At 34.4% G+C, this 19,765-nt stretch overlaps 1 protein-coding gene across 11 annotated transcripts in view; it reads right to left on the minus strand.

The window, feature by feature from the left end:
• Pde1c (Phosphodiesterase 1c) overlaps positions 1-19,765 on the minus strand; it is a 344,920-nt gene that overhangs the window by 39,881 nt on the left and 285,274 nt on the right. For 5 of the 11 annotated variants that reach the window (XM_073964942.1, XM_073964941.1, XM_073964943.1 and 2 more), the window contains exons 3-5: positions 14,217-14,537; positions 11,350-11,887; positions 6,873-6,986 (exon numbers count right to left, since the gene is read on the minus strand). In XM_073964942.1, coding sequence (XP_073821043.1) covers positions 6,873-6,986; positions 11,350-11,887; positions 14,217-14,537 — 973 coding nt within the window. Of the gene's footprint in view, positions 1-32; positions 504-5,892; positions 5,956-6,872; positions 6,987-11,349; positions 11,888-14,216; positions 14,538-19,765 lie in introns of all 11 variants that reach the window. The other 6 variants (XM_073964937.1, XM_073964936.1, XM_073964935.1 and 3 more) reach the window with 2 other exon arrangements.

Raw genomic sequence — 19,765 nt, forward strand, 5'->3', positions numbered from 1 at the left:
AATAACTTAATTATATGTATAAATTTATGTACGTTTTATTTGTCGACATGGATCTCGCCCAGACCGGTGTTCTCAGACGTTTTTGCCTTTGTATGGTTGCTTTATTACTACAACTGCTACTGCTAACTGTACTGTTATTCTGTTGACTAGTTGTTGGAGAGGCGGTGGATGTAGTTTGGTTCTCTTCGGCTTCTTGGGGTTGTTGAGTATCTGCGGCTGGCGGACCTGTCGGCCCACTGTGCGTCTGTGGAGCTAAGCAGGCACCCTTTGTTCGGCTGTCTATACTAATTGGATTGTTTGGCGCATCAGACATTTTTCCAGTTTCTTCGGTTCTCAGAGAACATAAGCTGTGATCGGTATTGTTGTTATCACTTGATCTGATTGCTGCTGTTTCACCTTCAGCTGTCATTGAGGTCGTGTGTTTTTGATTATGCGTATGCTGATGCTCTTGACATTCAACATTTTTGCAATTGCCATTGCATCTTTCGCTTTTTGCTTCTTCTCTATTTTATGTTTATGGATCAACATAAAATATAGGTGTAAGGAAATAACAGTAAATTCAGCATTTAGCAGTGGAGTAAGGAGCGACCGCAACGCAACGTATTTTCATTGAAAGGCAAACCAATTCATAAAAATCACATTTTTAGTTCAGAAAATCAATTGAATTTTTTTGTGTAGCAAAGAGAGAGGCGGCGATAAAAATATAAGATAAAGATAAAATAAAGTAAATATTCAATTAACATTAGTTTTCCTTTTGTAAAATCCTTTGTGAAATTAACCTGATAGGTAAATATTTAAAATGAATTCTGGTTTAATCTTGTATAATACATGTAGATTACAGAAAGTTGGATAATTTAGATTTAATTTTATTAAGTAAGGTTGAGTATGCTTTCACTAACATGTTAATCGCTTCACCTAGATGTATTATTACAGGTATTATATAATAATTGTTTTTTGGCTCTACTGAAAAATAGACAATTTTCTGTTTCTATCCTTTTGTTGAACAGGAGCGATTTGTATTTGTATCATGGCACAATAATACGGGTACAGCGGCAAAAACAGATGGTTTTCATACTAGTTGCCAAAATTCATTATTGTCAATAAAAACACATCAAAATGTAAACAAGCAATTCACAATAATACATTATTGTGACCAAATTTGACGTTTGGTATGATTTGATGTAACACCTTCTTATTCCACCATGATATCTATACATGTTACGTAACATACATACATAAATCGAAATATAAGAGTTTATCCTGATAAAACTCTACACCATTATCATACGTAACTCGTATAATTTCCGTTAAAATTCGAAACATTTCAATTGAACACTAATAAAATTAACTTGTAAATTGAAAATACCGATTGAAATTAATATTATTACATTTTCAACATTCGAAACTGGCTGGTATGTAATTCGTTTCATATACGAATTATTTGCAATTCCATGGGAATGCAATTAGATTTTTTTAATTACACCTGTACATAATAACGCTCGTACACCCAAAGTGTTTTCACCATAAAAGTGTTTTAACCAGCGTACGTAAAAATACTTTAAATAACATTTGCAATCGTTTCGTTTCGTATTTTCCATAGGAACAATACAACACGAAACATAACCCACGTTGGCCGAGCCCGCTGTTTAGTTTCGTTTTGTTTACATTCGTGAGTGCGAACAAAACGAAAAGCGAAAAGTACTCTACTCCACAAGAGCGATAGAAAACGGAACAGTACTAAACACACGTGAATAAATCAAAAACGTTTGGTGGTTGATAAAATTCACTGTGGTATGCTGATGCTAACTTATATGGTTGTTAGCAATCACATGTGTGTGTGTGTGCCTGACTGTGTCATTGACCATAATGCACAGCAAACGTTTGCCAAACATTATTTTTGTTTGGGTGGTGAATGAAACAACTCGGCAAAGCATAGCCGAAATACATTTCAGCAATCGTACAGTTTTCATCTTTTTACATTGAAAAGTTTTTGGTTTTGTTTTGGTTTAGTTTGTGGCTTTGTGTGATTGATACGAGAATCGTTTTGTTTGTTTCCGTTCATTGGTTTTCACCATAAAACGCATGTATTCTTATGAATACTACCGAAATATTTCGGGTGTATACAATCGAAAATTGGACACTTTCAACTTTGACAAAACGCATATACATATACATTTTTTCAACCGCTTTTATAGTTAACTTGCATTTCATGCTACCACTAACAGCAGGGCTATCCTGTATGGACAAAAACTAAAATCTCGCATATAAGATTCGAACTTCAAATGAAATTTCAACTGAAACTCTTCGAATCACATACGGAAATGGTGTAGTGTAATTGTCGTTTAAGGTAAGATCTAAGTAGAAAAAAACTTAATTACATTACGTTTACATATAACTGGATTTAATAAAACCACTGGGTTTTCAAATGAATCCTCATAAAAATGTTAACCTATAATATAAACAGGCTACTAATTAAAATATATTGTAATCAAGATGACTAGAAAAGAAAACATAGCTCCATACACTGACAAAACAATTAATCAGATTAATCGTGTTACTGTTATGCTAACGAGAATTACACTTCACCTTTAAATTCTAAAAATCATGAAAAAAATTCCACACATATTAATAAATATTGTTGTATTTATGTATTTTGTAGAATATAATAAATTGTAAATACATATGTATGTATGTATGTGTGTTTGTTTGTAAGCAATAACATACATTCTTATGAATTTTAATATATGTAAATCTCCTTTTATGCAAAGTTGTTTGTGCCTGGAAAATATTACAATAATGCTTCTCAAAAATAGGAATTTTCGAATCAACAAAATAAGAATGGCACATAATAAAGTAGTCGACAATATACAAACATACATACATAACACTTTTTAAAGCCTATTACCATATCTTACGAAATCCTACAGACATTTTTATTACAGCAGAGTGCCGATACGATCATTCGTAGATAACTTATTCTTATAATTGCCGATGACCGATACCTTACAACCTGTGCATACCACATTTTATAATAATCCCCCATTAGGTAAAACTTGTGTTAGTGTGTAAAATAGATTTAATATTTTCAAACTATATAATATGAAATCCGTTTAAAGGACCATCAGAAGAAAATTTTAAACTTTATAGAACGTTTAGATTTACGAAATCTACAGGTCTTAAATTGTCAATTCCATAGCGTATACGTTAAATAAAATCCATTGGATTTATGACGAGGATTTATTTCCAAGTATACGCAATGAAATTGTTATCACTGTGCAACATTTTTGAGGTGATCTTGTGCACACAATTCGAACTATGGATTTTTTGAAAGTACAGACCCAAACGACAAGACACCCTATTTGGGTTTTGTTGTGTTAGATCCAGCTCGGATTTTATGGTCCCATCTAAATATGGTTAAATATTGAGTTTTTAAGGAAATTCGGGGCTGTATCTCTGAAACCAATGCGAATCTTCTTCTGACCTTTGAAGCAAATTTGTAGATAAGGACAAGAATAAAATATTTGGAGAAATAATGAACTCGAAAAACTACATTTATTGCCTCAAATTTCAAAATATATGCAAAAATTCCACAATTTTCATACTTTTCGCACCGTATCTCCAAAACCGTTAATTTGTTCTGAATATTTTCTTTTGAAAAAATATTCCCTGGAATGTAATACACAACTCTTCAGAACTTGTCATTGTTCTAAAATGCCTCTATGCTGTTGTTTTCAGTACATTTTTCAACGACGATTTAATAAAAATGTCAAAAATGTAGTGAAATCCGAAATGCGAGAATAAACTCTTGGTGTGAACTGTGTTTGAAATACGTGTTGTAAAAGATATGATGCAAAATACCGCTGAAACCACATGAAGTAACCATTTTAGAGTTTCAGAATTTTCTAAAGAATTGTTGAGAACTTAATTTGGAAGATTTTTGCAAAAGGTTACTTGGTTCAACTCCCAATAGTTTAGCCGATACTGACCAGAATTTCAGCAATTACGTAAAATTTTCTATATTTTATAGATTTTAATGCCCCAGATGGAGTTTTTCTTATGTGGTATCTTCAAAAGATAAATTCTACTGGTTTAGGGCTACAATATTGTTAAAGACAGCAAGGCCATATTCGTATTCGTTCCTGAGATAAAGGCCTGATAAATGCAAAAAAGTGTAGATTCAGCCCGGTTTAGATGACGCCATAAAATCCGAACTGGATCTGACAGGACAAAACCCAACTAGGGTTTTTGTAGTCTAAATGTGTGCTTTCAAAAAATCCATACTAGAAGTTGTTTGCATTGTCAGTGTTGCATAGTGTATTTGAAGTCCTGTAGATTTCTTAAATCTAAAAGTGCTATTAACGTTTAAATTTTTTATAATGTTGAATCCATAATATACTGGATCGATGAACTCAGAAAACTTTAGCACTTTGGTATAAAAACAGGCTATGTTCCCTCCTATGATTTCTTGGCATATTTGGAAACTTAAGAGAAGAAGAGGGTGATTTCGTCCTTCGGAAAGTGAACCATAAACATCCCTATAAAAACTATATATAAGTTTTTCATTTGAAATAAGCTAAAATATACGACAAATTGTACTTGCAGTTTTGCAAGCAATTCTTTTCGAAAAGAAAACTTGTAAAAACTGTCTAAAACTATGTATGTAAAAAATTGGGTCCATTTGTTTAGGACAGGATTGTGTCAAAAGATTTCAAATTGACAAAGTCAACGTGAAATACAATTTTGTAAGTATTTCTGTTCTATGGTAGAGTTAATATGACTTTTTAATGTTTCCTAACGTTTATTGATTTATTTTGCCAAAATGTAGGTATGTAGGTTTTTTGTTTTGTTTTTTAATAAAATGGAAATTGGAAATTGTGATACACGAATGAAAGTGAAATATTAAGGAATGGATAGTTAAATAAAGTCAATTTTGGTTTGCTCAGACTTGATGTGCTTAAAATACATCTAAAATATAGGAAAAACATTAATTATTTAATCATTGATATTATTAGTTGAATGTTGAGGATGGCACACATTCCATATTAGATAAAAACCACCGGAAGTGTTTGGGATTCACTAAACACTACTTACATACACATTTGCTTCTCTCTCCCACTTTTCTTCTCGAATCAACCAAATCAATAGTTATGATGATACTGTAAATGGTGGCATTACATTTAGATTTACATCTATGTATGTAGAAGACGTAATTCACAAGCATACATATATATATCCACGTACAATGTACATACATACATAAATATGTATGTACACACTTATATGCATATAAGAAACTTATGTGAAAATATAAAAACACTTATACAGAGAGAGAGGGAGATAGAAAAATAAGTAGGAGGAAAGGGCGCAATATCTTTTATATTAACACACAGATATAATTCATAAATAAATTTGGGAATATACATAAACTTCACAACAATTGGAGGAAATAGCGAATGTGGAAAATCTCGTACCGATCCATCATTATCTATCCACATGGGAAACGGAAGGTACAGGACATAGGATTTCTGAGCATTTAGGCAAAATGAAAGGCGTTTTAGCATTTATGATTAGAATTTAAAGTAAATTATGATATTCATGGCTAGGGTGATAACGAACATGACTGGATGCTGATGGAGAGGATGGATGTCTACCACATATCTACACATATTCATGCCCTAGGAGAAATAGAAAATTTCAATGAACTTTTTTTGGTCTTGACGAAAAATGTAACACGCACATCTATGGTTATTGGAAAGTTGTTGACAAGGTCATTGGAAAATGGTTAGCAAGTAGGATGATATAAAGTCACAAAATGATTTAACGGAAAGGGACAATTGAAAACAAAACAGCATTGGGATGTGGCCAATACCACAATACCAGAATTAAACTTACTCTTCGCATTCAATCGATGAACTGGAATTTTGCCTCAGTTTTGATTTACCTGACGTGGGACTTCTGAGCAGATTGTTTGATTTGTTCGTATGCGATGAAGAGAGAAAACAAAAATAAAAAGTTAAAACAAAATCTAAAATAAAAATAACACCAATAACATGTCGTACATGAAACACTGAAAGCAACATTGGCAGACATCGAATTGGCGGGTCAGAACACAACAACGTTGATGGAATGAATGAACATGTTTGTCTAATGGCTAGGAGGAGGCCAATTGACAAACAAAATGGAAATTATTAGCTTAGGAGTACAACAAGGGTAGATTCAATAATAATCGCAATGACATAATTTATCACAGACACAGATGATGAGTAAAGCTTTATGTACAAAAAATTATGATATTGAATGTGTTTTCTGACGCAAACAATGATTACTGTTTCATTTTGTATCCCACTCTGAACATTGATGATTCAACTAATATTAAAATATCAACAATGCTGATGAATCTATGACGCGAAATAATATACGAGTTTTATACAATAAAAGTATGTATGTATGTAGTATGTATGAAGAAATGGGAGAGAGAGATAAACACTTTATTTTATTAGTTTTATGATAAGTAGAGATCCTGATGATGAAAATGATGTTATTGATATTTCAAACCAGATTTCTATCTACCCAAAAAAGCGTTACCTCACCATTCAATTTCCAATTTCAATATTCTTAATGCATCACTGGCGTTTTAGTGACATTTTCACAAAGGACTAAAATTCTATGAAACTAGTAAATTATTTGCTCGCTATTTTAGCGCAGGCTGCTGCTGTTAAACACATGATCGCCGGTTGTTGCCTTAGATCATTCTCTACAATTTAAGGTTAGCGTACATAGGCTTGCTTGTCGGCAGAAATATCAGCCGCTCAACATTTTTTTTGTGTGAAATAAACATTCAGTTGGGAATACTTTAGCGAAACAATACTTACTTGGACTCATCGATGAAAACGGCTTCCAGGACACGTGCTGCATAATGTAAATTCTTTTGCAAAACATCAGCAGATATTTCGCCTGTACTGAGCATGCGCAAGAGATAGCGTAATCTAGAAAATGAACAGATGAAAAATTAATAAAAAAATACAATTTAAAATTGTGTATTCTATTTGCAGGTCAAGTTCGAAGATGGGCTCTGTAGGTCCACCTTTTGGTATATATTTTATATTTTATAAATAAAAGACAATGTGTGTATGTTAGTATGTTCCGTATAGACTCAAAAACGGCTGAACCGATTTTCTTGAAATTTTCAGGGAATGTACAGGGAAAATATGCTATATATTTTTTTTGAATTTCGGAAGGGGCGAGGAACCTCCCCCATGCCTTCCTTTTTTTAAAAAACATATTTTAGCACGCCCACTTTTTAAATATGTTATATGTATATCCAAAACTACTAAACCTATTTTCCTGAAAATTTCAGAGAATGTACCCGTTGTGAAAATAGGCTATATATTTTGTTGAATTTCGGTGAGTATATTAAGAAACGAACTTTCGCGCTATGGCGGAGCGACATTTTTGCAGAACATTCCGAAGCTGAAAAATGTCCTCCTGTGGGACTTTCAAGGCGGTTCTTGAAATAAAAGACGAAAAGGACATTGAAGGAAGCGAGTTGGAAGGTCGAAGTGCTCTACAAAAATAATCCTCATTCGATTTGACTGAAGACATGTCATCTCAAAAATAAGCTAAAACAACACTGAACAAAGATATAACGCTTATTCCTGATGCCTTACAGGGTCTCTAGCAAAAACTTAATCACGCCATAACGCGGAAGTTCGACTCACACCAAGGATATCCATACCCAAAAGGAATTATCTCTTCCCCAGACTTTCACCTCCATTTTGTTGCATAGTGTAATTTTATAATTTTTCCAGAAACTTCTCTAATATCTATGAGTGCACCCCGATTCCTACTGTTTATCGCCGAGTACAAACGGCGAGTGAGTGCATTATTTGCTGTAATGTGGAATATAGGGTTCAAATTCAATTTCCGTTATTTAGAAGTTATCTACTTTTTCGGCCTAAATTGGCTGTAATTTGGCATTTAGCGTTCCCAGTGGTCAACAAACGTCTCCGCTAAAAGTTTTAATCTACATTAAAACGAAAATAAAATTGTATGTGATTTGCTATTTATGGTTATCAGCGGTTAAAAACTTCTTCATTAAAAATTGTGGACATAGGCCCACGTGGACGTATCCCCATGTAACGTTACCGCCAGATTTCAGGTATTTTCATGTTTTTAGCTGACCGAATTAGCTATAATTCGGAATTGGGTCAAAAAACCTCTCCACCTTAAACTGTGGGAATTGGTACCTTCGCAGCAGAAAGATAACTAATTATTCCAAATAAGTTCAGAATATTGCATGGTGGAGGGTATAAAAAGTTCGACCCTTCTTTGTGCAGGATTGGATGAGCAATTATGATCAATTGAAGGCAGGCAATGGTAAATAAAGAAAACAGGCGCCTGCAGAGACATTATGAAGTTTTTCTTCCGCCATTTCACTGAGAGGTGTGAGCTCCCGTTTGTAAAGTTTAAACAAATTTGAAACGTCGGCAGTGCATGCTGGAACCGTGCCATTCTAGCTCTTCTTGCGTTTATTCTGATACTTGTTCATTCATTTCTTACTCATGGGCTGATTATTGGTTCAGTAGTCGATTGTTCTGCGCTGAAGATTTTGAAAAACTATCTGTAGCTCTGAATGACTACCCAAAAGCTCTCAAATGCATGAAGACCCACTGGAAAAAGATGAATCTTCAATCAACATCGCAGCATTGCCCGACGCAACCAGTGCTGTGAGCGTGCGATAAAATTTATGCTAAACCTTTACAACTCCTGCCGCAAGCAGGACAATCACTCACTGAGATTCATCTTACAGTGACTTCAAAAACTTGCCCAAAAATATAAATAACAAGTAAGACTGGCGTTAAGTTCGGCCCAGCCGAATTTGTTAAACTCTCCACCACGAGTTGTATTGAAGTAAAACTGAACAATTAGTTTCCTTTCGTTTATGAAGAAGACTGAATACCAAATTCCAGCAATTTCGCTAAAACAATGTGGCTATCTTTCAAAATACCGAAATTCGGGAGTTACTGTTCTATGGGCGCTATAAGAAGGCTTGACCATTTGCGGACAGATTTCGAGGGGAAAGTTTTATACGACCAGCGAAGACTGAATACCAAATTTCAGCCATTTCGGTGGAATATTGAAGCCACAAATACCGAAAATCAGGATGTACCGTTCTATGGGGGCTATTGGCATGGTATTTATACATGGACAAATTAAGAGGTTCCCCTCCCCAATGAAGACTAAATACCAAAATTTCAGCCATTTCGGTGGATTATTGAAGACACAACCTTCGAAATACCGAAAATCGGGAGATACACTTCTATGGGGGCAATACGAAGGCATGGACATATACGAGTACCTACAAATTTCTGGTGGAAAGTTTGCACGCCCAACGAAAACAAAATACCAAATTTCAGCCATTTCGTTGAAATATTGAAGTCACAACCTTCAAAATACCGAAAGATGGGATAAGCCGTTCTGTAGGCGTGGACCTATACCGACGTATTTAGAGGGTACCTCCAACGAAGACTAAATACCAAATTTCAGCCATTTCGATGGATTATTGTGGACATAACCTTGAAAATACCGAAAATCGGGAGATACCGTTCTGTGGGGCTATATTAAGGCATGGACCTGTATCGACACATTTCTGGGGGAAAGTTTTATACCACCGACTAAGACTAAATAAATTTCAGTCATTTTGGAGGATTATTGAGGCCACAACCTTCAAAATACCGCAAATCGGGAGGTGCCGTTCTAAATGTATGCGTGGGCCTATACCGATAATATTCTGGGAACAAGTTTTATACTCCCAACGAAGACTAAGTACCAAATTTCATTTCGGTGAGATAATGAAGCTAAAACTTTCATAATGCCGAAAATCGGGTGGTACCGTTCTATGGGGGCTATATCAAAACGTGGGCTATTTGTAATACCAAATATCCAAGGAGTAATAGAAACTTCTATACCAAATTACAAAGCTCTATCTTAAAACTTGCGAGCTGTATCTTGATTTCAGCATACGGACGGACAGACGGACATGGTTATATCGACTTAGAACTATACCCTGATTATGATGTGTTACAAACGGAATGACAAATTTAATTACACTGTGCAACATTTTTAAGGTGATCTTGTGCAAACAATTCTAACTGAGGCTTTTTGAAAGTACAGACCCAAACGACAAGAAACCCTAGTTTGGTTTTGTTGTGTCAGATCCAGCTCGCATTTTATGGCCCCATCTAAACATGGTTAAATATTGAGTTTTTAAAGAAATTCGGGGCTATATCTCTGAAACCAATGCGAATCTTCTTCTGACCTCTGAAGCAAATTTGTGGATAAGGAGAAGAATAAAATATTTGGAGAAATAATGAACTTGAAAAACTACATTTATTGCTTCAAATTTCAAAATATGTGCAAAAATTCCACAATTTTTATACATTTCGCACCGTATCTCCAAAACCGTTAATTTTATATGAATATTTTCTTTTGGAAAAATATTCCCTGGAATGTAATACACAACTCTTTAATAAATGTCATTGTTGTAAAATGCCTCTATGCCGTTGTTTTCAGTACATTTTTCAACTACGATTTAATAAAAATATCAATAATGTAGTGAAATCCGAAAAGCGAGAATAAACTGTTGGTGTGAACTGTGTTTGAAATACATGTTGTAAAAGATATGATGCAAAATACCGCTGAAACAACATGAAGTACGTTTTTAAGAGTTTCAGAACGTTCTAAAGAATTGTTGAGAACTTTATTTGGAAGAATGCCAATGGTTTAGCCGATACTGACCAGAATTTCAGCAATTATGTAAAATTTTCTCTATTTTATAGATTTTGATGCCTTAGATGGAGTTTTTCTTATGTGGTTTCTTGAAAAGATAAGTTCAATTCGTTTAGGGCTACAATATTGCTAAAGACATCAAGTCCAAATTCCTACTCGTTTCTGAGGTAAAGGCCCGATAAATGCAAAAACGTGTAGATTTAGCCCGGTTTAGATGAGGCCATAAAATCCGAATTGGATCTGACAGAACAAAACCCTACTAGGGTTTTTGTAGTCTAAATATGTACTTTCAAAAAATGCATACTAGAAGTTGTTTGCATTTTCAGTGTTGCATAGAGTTATACCCTCCATATTATGGTAGAGGGCATAACAATTTTAAAATAATTTTATACGCGAGGTTTTTCTACATACATATTAACCTTATATGTAACATTGTATTTAATTCTAAAAGTTGTTTATAAGCAAACCACAAATTTGTTTTCGAATCTTCTTAGAAAAACCAGGAAAACAAATCTTTTTTTTAACAATTTTTGTGGTTTGATGTTTACCGATTTTGCTTACCTCAACGCTGCCTTGTCACAGGCATCTGGTGTATCGACAGCTGGTAAATTTTCCGTAGCCAAATCCATGTTGGCTTTAGCCGACCCGATTGCCGACGTACTTTCATTCGCGGACATTTGCGATTCGGAAACATTTTCATCCTGAGTAGAATCGGTGGCTGTAGGTGGTACTGGTGGTGCTATATTGCTCGAATTCGGTGATGTGGGTAACATTTTTGCTGTGGGAGATGATTGATGGGTGGTAGATTGGAATAGTTGAGCGGCGTTGTGTGTGGACGTGGTTTGTGCTGAAGAATAGGTCTGTTGTTGGGTAAAGCTAGGCGTGGATATTGATGATGATTCGTTGAGACGATTGTCGTGTTGTGGTGCAGTTGCAGTATTGGCAGGATTCTTTCCTACAGATTCATCTGCAAGAAATGGGTTTCTGGTAGACGATGGAGTTGGAGTAGATGACTGTTGTTGATATAAATGCTGTGTCTCAAGTTGTGTAAAACTTTTGCGACTATTCGAGCGGCGTACTATGGTAAGAGCACCGTGTCCTGAAAGTGAAGAAAAGTTTTGTATTAAACACATTTGTTTGATATAAAGTATGAAAATACATAGTACATCAAAATGAAATCAATACGATACATTTGTATGTATGTGTGAGTACGTCTGTTGTAGATACAGTCTCGAGTTTGTCTTAAAGATAGGGGTTTTGTAGTTTGTAGTTTTGTTAAATATTTTTTATATTTACGTAAAAATTACTAAAAACAACTTAAATGTTCAATAGCAAACCGAGTGAACAACAGAACAGTGAAAATATTATAATTCATGATTTTGTTGGTAGGTGGTTTAAGGGCCATTGATTGGTTTGGCCATAAGCTATCACGATTATGCCTTTTTCCGATTATTGTGCAATGAGGCAATCGTTCGGATAAAAGATTCGAGTCGTATTCATCTAATTGTTGCCAGGGGCTGGACACAATTTGATGAAATAGGATGGGTATAGAATACTACATTTTCAATTGTATTAAGCAGCTTTGGGATATCCCCAAAGGTTTTCTTTACAATCAAACATGTGTATACAGTAAATGCCGAATACGTGTGCGTGTGGACATCCATTGTACATATGTGTGTGCCTGTACATATGTGCTAACATACATTTGTACATACATATGTATGTTTTTTTCCATGTTAACTCATTTCGGCATTCTTTGTTGTTCACGGTGCGCCTTAATTAATTTTAAATGGAAGGTGCTTACACCTGGGAAGTTTTTGCAGATTCTGAAACTACAATGCTCATAGATGAGAAATATCAATATAAGAAACAAAAAAAAAATCGCCGGAGAGATTTTCAAATAAATCGCGATTTAAGTTCACATTTTTAGGGGTTCTTTAGGTTTTCACGATTTTGCTTGGAAACCGCGAGTCCTACGTAAATTGGCCTAAAGAAAATATTGTAGCTGTGAACATTCTCCACAAGATTGACCTTTATGATATTTTCGTAGGTTTTACCGTTTTTGAGATATAGAAGTTCAAATTGAGACAATGCACTGACTGTATCGCCTTCTTATAAAACAATGTCATTACTGCAATTTCTCTAATTAAACGTATATATCTTGAAAATGGTACAACCTTGGAAAAATAAAATCATCCAATCTTGTAGAGAATTTTCACAGCTTCAACATTTTCTTTAGCCCCATTTTGATATGACTTGCGGTTTCCAAGCAAAATCTTGAAGACTTAAGATAAAAACCTAAAAATATGAACTGAAAATCTATATCTCAAAAATGGTAAAACATACGAAAAAACCTAAAGGTCAGTCTTGTAGAGACTTTCCACGGCTACAACATTTTCTTTAGACTTATTTTGATACGACTTGCGGTTTCCAAGCAAAATCGTGAAAACCTAAAAAAACCCTATAATTTTGATCGCGATTTATTTAAAAATCCCTCCGGCGATTTTTTCTGTCTTTTTTATTTTTCTTATCTATGAACATTGCTGTTTCAGAATCCGCGAAATATTCCCATGTGTAAGCGGTTTTCATCAAAAGTTAGTTAAGACGCACTGAGCATGATAATATTATTTAATAAGGAGGCGATACAGTCAGTGCATTGTCTCAATTTGAACTTCTATATCTCAAAAACGGTAAAACCTACGAAAATATCATATAGGTCAATCTTGTGGAAAATTTTCGTATCTACAACATTTTCTTTATGCCTCTACATAGGACTCGCGGTTTCCAAGCAAAATCGTAAAAACCTAAAGAACCCCTAACAATGTGAACTTAAATCGCGATTTATTTGAAAATCCCTCCGGCGATTTTTTTGTTTCTTGATATTTCTCATCTATGAGCATTGTAGTTCTAGAATCTGCAAAAACTTCCATTTAAATTTGGTTAAGGCACACCGTGTGTTATGATATTATTTATTTTTTCACTAAGCCTATTAATTTGAAATCAATTTCTATATTTCTTGTACAAAAGTGGGATAGACAGGTTTCAAAAGAAAGTGAAGAATTCAATCACATTTAGTAAGTTTTTTTTCAGTTTCAAGGAACAAGCCTTAACAATTGGAATTTTTGACGGGAGATGACAGATAAGACTGTTTCGAAACGGGCTTGATCCAAACATACATATGTGCGAGTATATTCCCGCTTACTTAATAGCCTACCTATTGCAATAAACTAAGCTGACAATAATTTCGAGATTTTGGAATTTGAGACTTCTTCTTAGATATAAGAAGTCAAAAAATTTGCGGACTCTTAAAATGACTTTTGATTACAAGGAGAGTATGCCCAAATCACCACAGTGGCTCCTCTCTCTACTTTATTCATGACTCATGATACATAACAAAACTTATTGTAATGACATATAGAAGTACTTACTTGCAACTTGACCATTGATAGAAGAGACAATGCTGTTATTTGAAATTGAAAAATTCAAACTCTCCGATTGGCCATCCGCACCGGAAGGACTTGTGATCTTGGAAAATTCTTGAGTATTATTATTGCCACAACTTGCGCCAACTCCTCCTCCGGCACCTAGATTTGTTTGTGAGCTGGAACTACTATCTGTTTGGTTAATGGACGCACTACCAGTTTGCAAGGAACAACCAACGCCGCCGCCGCTATTAATGTTACCACCACCGATTCCGGTCGAGCAAGATGAATCCTCCCTTTTTGGTATGGTTTCTGGTGTACTGGCAACTGTAAATATAAAATTAAAAAAAAAAAATCGTTACCTAGGTTTTTAAAATTATATTTGATTAAATTCCAAGAATAATGTAATTGTTCTTCTTTTTTATGTTATGACAGTTTCCCCCACTTTCAGTGTCTACCATATGTTACATTCATTAAAGTATATATGTACTTTCAATTTTATACCCCAACCACTTCGCATAGAAGCCACAAAGGGTTGGATACTTTTTTTGCTTTCCTTAAAGGACAACAAAAGCCACAGGTTTAGGGTCATTGAAAATTAAATGCGGAGAATCCTCTTACAAAGCCACTTAGAAAGGAATGGAGGATATGGTTAACTAAATTTAATAGAAAGCGATTGTAATGGAAAATTACACTGAAAATAGGTTTTCATAGAGATATTCTATGCACCTGTTGTGTTGTTGTTAACAAAGGGTTTTAAAAAAATATTTTCATTTATGACTTGGTAGTATTGGGTAGGGGAAAAAGGGATTGAATGTAACAATGAAATACAATAGAGACCAGATGTTATCCATTGAATTTAGGAAATTTATTTTAAAGGAAATTGGAAGAGAACGACAATAAACGTGTTCTATTGTAAGTGAGATGAAGTAACTGATTATATTGTACACAGGTGAAGAAAAAAGAGTTTTGTTATACTTGGCAAATCGGAAATCAAATAAAAATATTAAAATAATTCCCATCGAATCTGAGATATGGATAGAACTTTGATTTTATGTAATGTCTGCAGGGACTTTAAAGGCCAAAGTTTGGCGCGTATTGTAGCGCCTATCCAGGAATATGTGTATAACCATAAATAACACTCAACACATGTTGCATGAAACTGACTCATAAACTTATTTATCTGCATGTGCTGTCGAAATACATGTACATACATACATGTATGAATCATACACAAGTTGGTGGCAAAGCCTTTAATAATGTCGAGATTATTGTGCTAATTTCTAATCAAAGTACTTGATGTGGATATTGATTTAGAGTTTCCATAGTAAACATTCTACGTGTTTACATTTTATATGCAGTTGATAACACTCGCTCACTCTATCTATTTTCGATAATATTATAGTCTAACCCACATTGTACTGTATATACAACCTTAAAGAATTGTATTTTAAGGTTTGCATTAAATCCATCGACCAAACAGGTTATTATGGCAAAAAAGTAATTGTTATGTTACAGTCATTTACAATTTACATTATTATTGTTAAATTTATTTATTACATTATTGTTGTTGAGATTTATCAATAACTTCATGCATTTTCCTTATCAAGGTGAATGTGTTTGCTGGGTTATCTCTTGCACTGTTGTTTATAATTCCCCGGCCTTAATCATTTCTATACCCAATATAAGCCAACAATGATATTTTATAAAATAAAATATATTGGCCTTTTTTGTTATTGTTTTTGTTTCGTAAAACTTTTCTTATCGCATTCACGCTCGACAGCCAAAAAACCCACAGAATTTGAACGCAAACTGTATTGGAGTTGTTTATAACCAGGAAAACTTCGCCCTTGGCCATTCAGTTAATTCAAGTACTCCGTATTGTAAACACTCCCATTTACAAAGAAAGTATAGAAAAATGAAATTATTCGCTATTTTTGCCCTCGCGTTATTGGCATTGTTGGCATTCGCTTCTGCCGATTCTAGGGTAGCGGGTTTTGACAGCGAAACAGAAGCTGATGGTGAAGTCTGCAAATGTGCCCGTATTTTGGACCCTGTTTGCGCTACCGACTCTCAAACATATCCCAATTCTTGTGAATTTTTGTGTGCCCAAAAGAAGCTAGCCCGTAGAGGAAGAAGTATTGGTTTGGCACATGCCGGTAGCTGTTAGTATTGAGAGATAAACTATTCAATGAATCTTCTGATAAACGAATTTAAATTGGCAACACTGTACTAATCAATGTATTTTATATTTTGGTAAAAATAACAATAAAAAGAAAAACAAAAACTAAAACGATTATCTCAAGTGTTTCATTTCCGATACTGAAGTCTATGAAAATACGATGATTTGTGTCTATTGTTGTCTAAAAGTGATATGCCACTGAATGTTATTTATAATTTATGAAATTTTTAGGAATGTACTGGAAGTGTCATTTAAGAGATAAAAAGGCAACTTGGAAGTTAAATTAAACGTAAATGGGAAAAATAAATTGAATTCGCAATTTCTTTCACATTAGTTGAAAGGGAGGGTGTCCCTTGTATGACGGGGTGACGCATAGCATAATACCCTTGGACCACCGACGTAGCAAGGGGGGGGGCCCGGGGGGCCCGGGCCCCCCCCGAAATGATTTTCAATCCCATAAGATATTAGCTTATGGTACACATATTTTTAAATAAAATTTTAAAATGTTTTAAATGTTTCAAGAAATATATAAAGTATCTGGAGGAAGTATTACAGAGAATTATTTAAATACATTGGTATACTTATTGTCCAACATATTTGAAAGTATAAAGACTAATGAACACGTTAGGCTTTTTGAGCAATTTTCCGCATAGTTGTTGTTAAGTTTTAAGGTGTTGTTTAACCGTTTATTCGTAATTTTAGGCTGACTGCAAGTGTTACTGATTTCAGAACAAGATGTTTATTTGTATTTGTTGAACGTTTGTTGCATATTACGTCCAATAATTTGGCTTATAAACAACATCTAGAAAAAACATTCTTGCGATCTTTTGTTTTTTTAAATTTTGATAAGACCAGTTCAACAATAAACGATAAAATCGTTGCTTAATTTTGTGGCTTTAAATTTTTGTATATACAGTTGAACCTCGATTATCCGTGAATCGATTATCCGGGAACCCCCATTATCCGGGATAGAAAATAAATGTTGGTCTTTTTTCCATTTCCTATATTTTTCTTTATAAACTTTATTATACGGAAGTTAAAGCACACTTTCCAATAAATTTGATTAAGCAAACAAAAGGTAAATGAAAGAAAACTGGAAGTTCTTCCATATTACACAATTTGCATACTAATGGTATCACAAACACCATGGGACAAAGTCAATTCAGATGAATCTGATGTATCCATCTAAAATTTTGTAGATTACCTTTAGAATTATAACAAAAATGACTGACTCTATTATTATTGTACTATACTATTCCATTTTTACTTAAAAATATGTTCAAAAACTGCATAAAAACATTGCCTCCATTATCCTTGAAAATCGATTATCCGTAATGCCTCCGGTCCCGACCATCATGGATAATCGAGGTCCGACTGTAGTTTCTAACACGTTTTTGTAATGAACTATTTTGAACATCATAACAATTACAAATTCTTTATTATGTTTGAAATTTGCAAAAAAGAAACTATTTCAACCATTTTCTTATGATATAATTCTTTTTCACCGCAGTGTCGCCCGTTGAGATTATTTGAAACTGGTCTCTTGCTAAACATTAGTAAATGCCTATTGTACAAAAAGGATTTTCTGTCCTATTTTTCAGGGTGATTATGAATGTAAACTCCTGTTGATATTCATAATTGGGCTGTTTATGTTTGGTTCGTGAGTTTTCTCACGGGGAGTTGATATTCATAATTGGGCTGTTTATGTTTGGTTCGACCTTTCGAATGACAATAAAATCAAGCTTATTGAGGTTAAAGTTTATATTTTATTTATTGCATATTATTTCTAATATTTCAAAATTACATTGAATTGAATTTTATTTTGGGACGTACTTTCAATGGATACACATTTCTAGAAATGTTCCTTTTTCCTTCTTCGGCAAAGGACTTTGTGACGACAAACGAAATCAAACAAGTGAGCAAAGGCTATAGTCGGGACGGGGCTGACCATGTGATACCCTACACCACTACCCCTGTGCATAAGCTTTTCACTGGTAAACATTTCTTTTAGGGAATATAATCCGACTACCATAAGCAACCAAAATTTCGTGACTATCCGATCAAAATTACGACCTGTAGCGTAATTAAAAGGTTTAGATGGACAGACAGACGGACGGACACACATAGATCAACTCAGCTCGTCGAGACCAACTTATAATACCCTCCCCACATAGTGGTGTAGGGTATAAAAAAACTGGTCGGAAACAGATTCTTCTTCGTCAAAATCTCAAGAAGTATCAGTCGGCTTTGCGGACGGGAATATACCCTGAGCCTGTGTGAACTGATACTTTCATCTATGGAGAGATTGAATAGCGACTTCATAACCAAAATCCTTTAAGCCGAAGCTATGTATTAGGAGGTTTTCAGAATTGTGTAGCCATTTGCGGACGTATGAACTTGCCAACAAAATATAGATTTTATCATTGATCACAGTTGTTGCGAAGAAAGTACCTGAAGGAATGGACCGGACCAACATTGTTTATTTTGGAAGTAGATATTATTTGGGGGGTCATTCCTTTTAAAAGATATTGCGGCCACCAGTAATTTCAGTTCTTCACCAATGTGGTTCATTTTCGAGCTAAAACTAAGTTTGGACAAAATATTACTAAATCCAAAATTTGGCCCAAATCTGTTGCTCCATTCAAGAAAAATCGCACATAACGCTTTAGCTAAAATTCTTGAAATTTGAGGGGAAATACCAGAAGGAGTAGACCGAAAATCACCATCTTCCAACTTCATATAAGGCTCGCAGAAATATGGCGCTAAACAAAGTTTGAACCAACGTAATATCCGGTTCGAAAATTGTTGTGCGCACATGGTAGGTGCCGTAGGTGTTCTTTACAGCTTTCGAGTCATTTTCTCTGGAAGTATGGACTTGCCCCTGAAAAAACTTGTACTGTAGTAATAGCGGACCCGAGAACGCTTGTTGCAAAAAAGCAAAGCGTATATTTATTTCATGTTTTTACTTATAACTAAATTATTAGCATAAAGGAAGTGAAACCATATTTACTAATTATCCAGAGAGGTCTTAAACTGCACTTTTCTGAAAATTTTAGAAATACTCTGTGGAAGGATATCGAAAGAGTGGATCGATATTGTCCATATTCGAAGTTAATCGAAATTTGGACAAAATATCACAAAGGCCAAATTTTGGACAGAATCGGTTGATCTGTTCGAGAATTATCGTGTTCTCCAGGCAGCCAACCAGATGGACGAACATATATAAGTGGACTCCAAATTTTCTGAAACACATTTCTTCCAAACACTCTTTGCCCTTAAAACCATTATTTCGATGAGACACATTTTTACTAAATGCTAAGAGTATAAAAAATGTAGGTTGGGGAAAATTGTGTTTATGGATTTGTATACATGT

This window comes from Musca autumnalis, unplaced genomic scaffold (genome assembly GCF_047663935.1).
Source record: "Musca autumnalis isolate F117 unplaced genomic scaffold, ASM4766393v1 scaffold_2, whole genome shotgun sequence".
NCBI classification, from domain to species: domain Eukaryota; kingdom Metazoa; phylum Arthropoda; class Insecta; order Diptera; family Muscidae; genus Musca; species Musca autumnalis.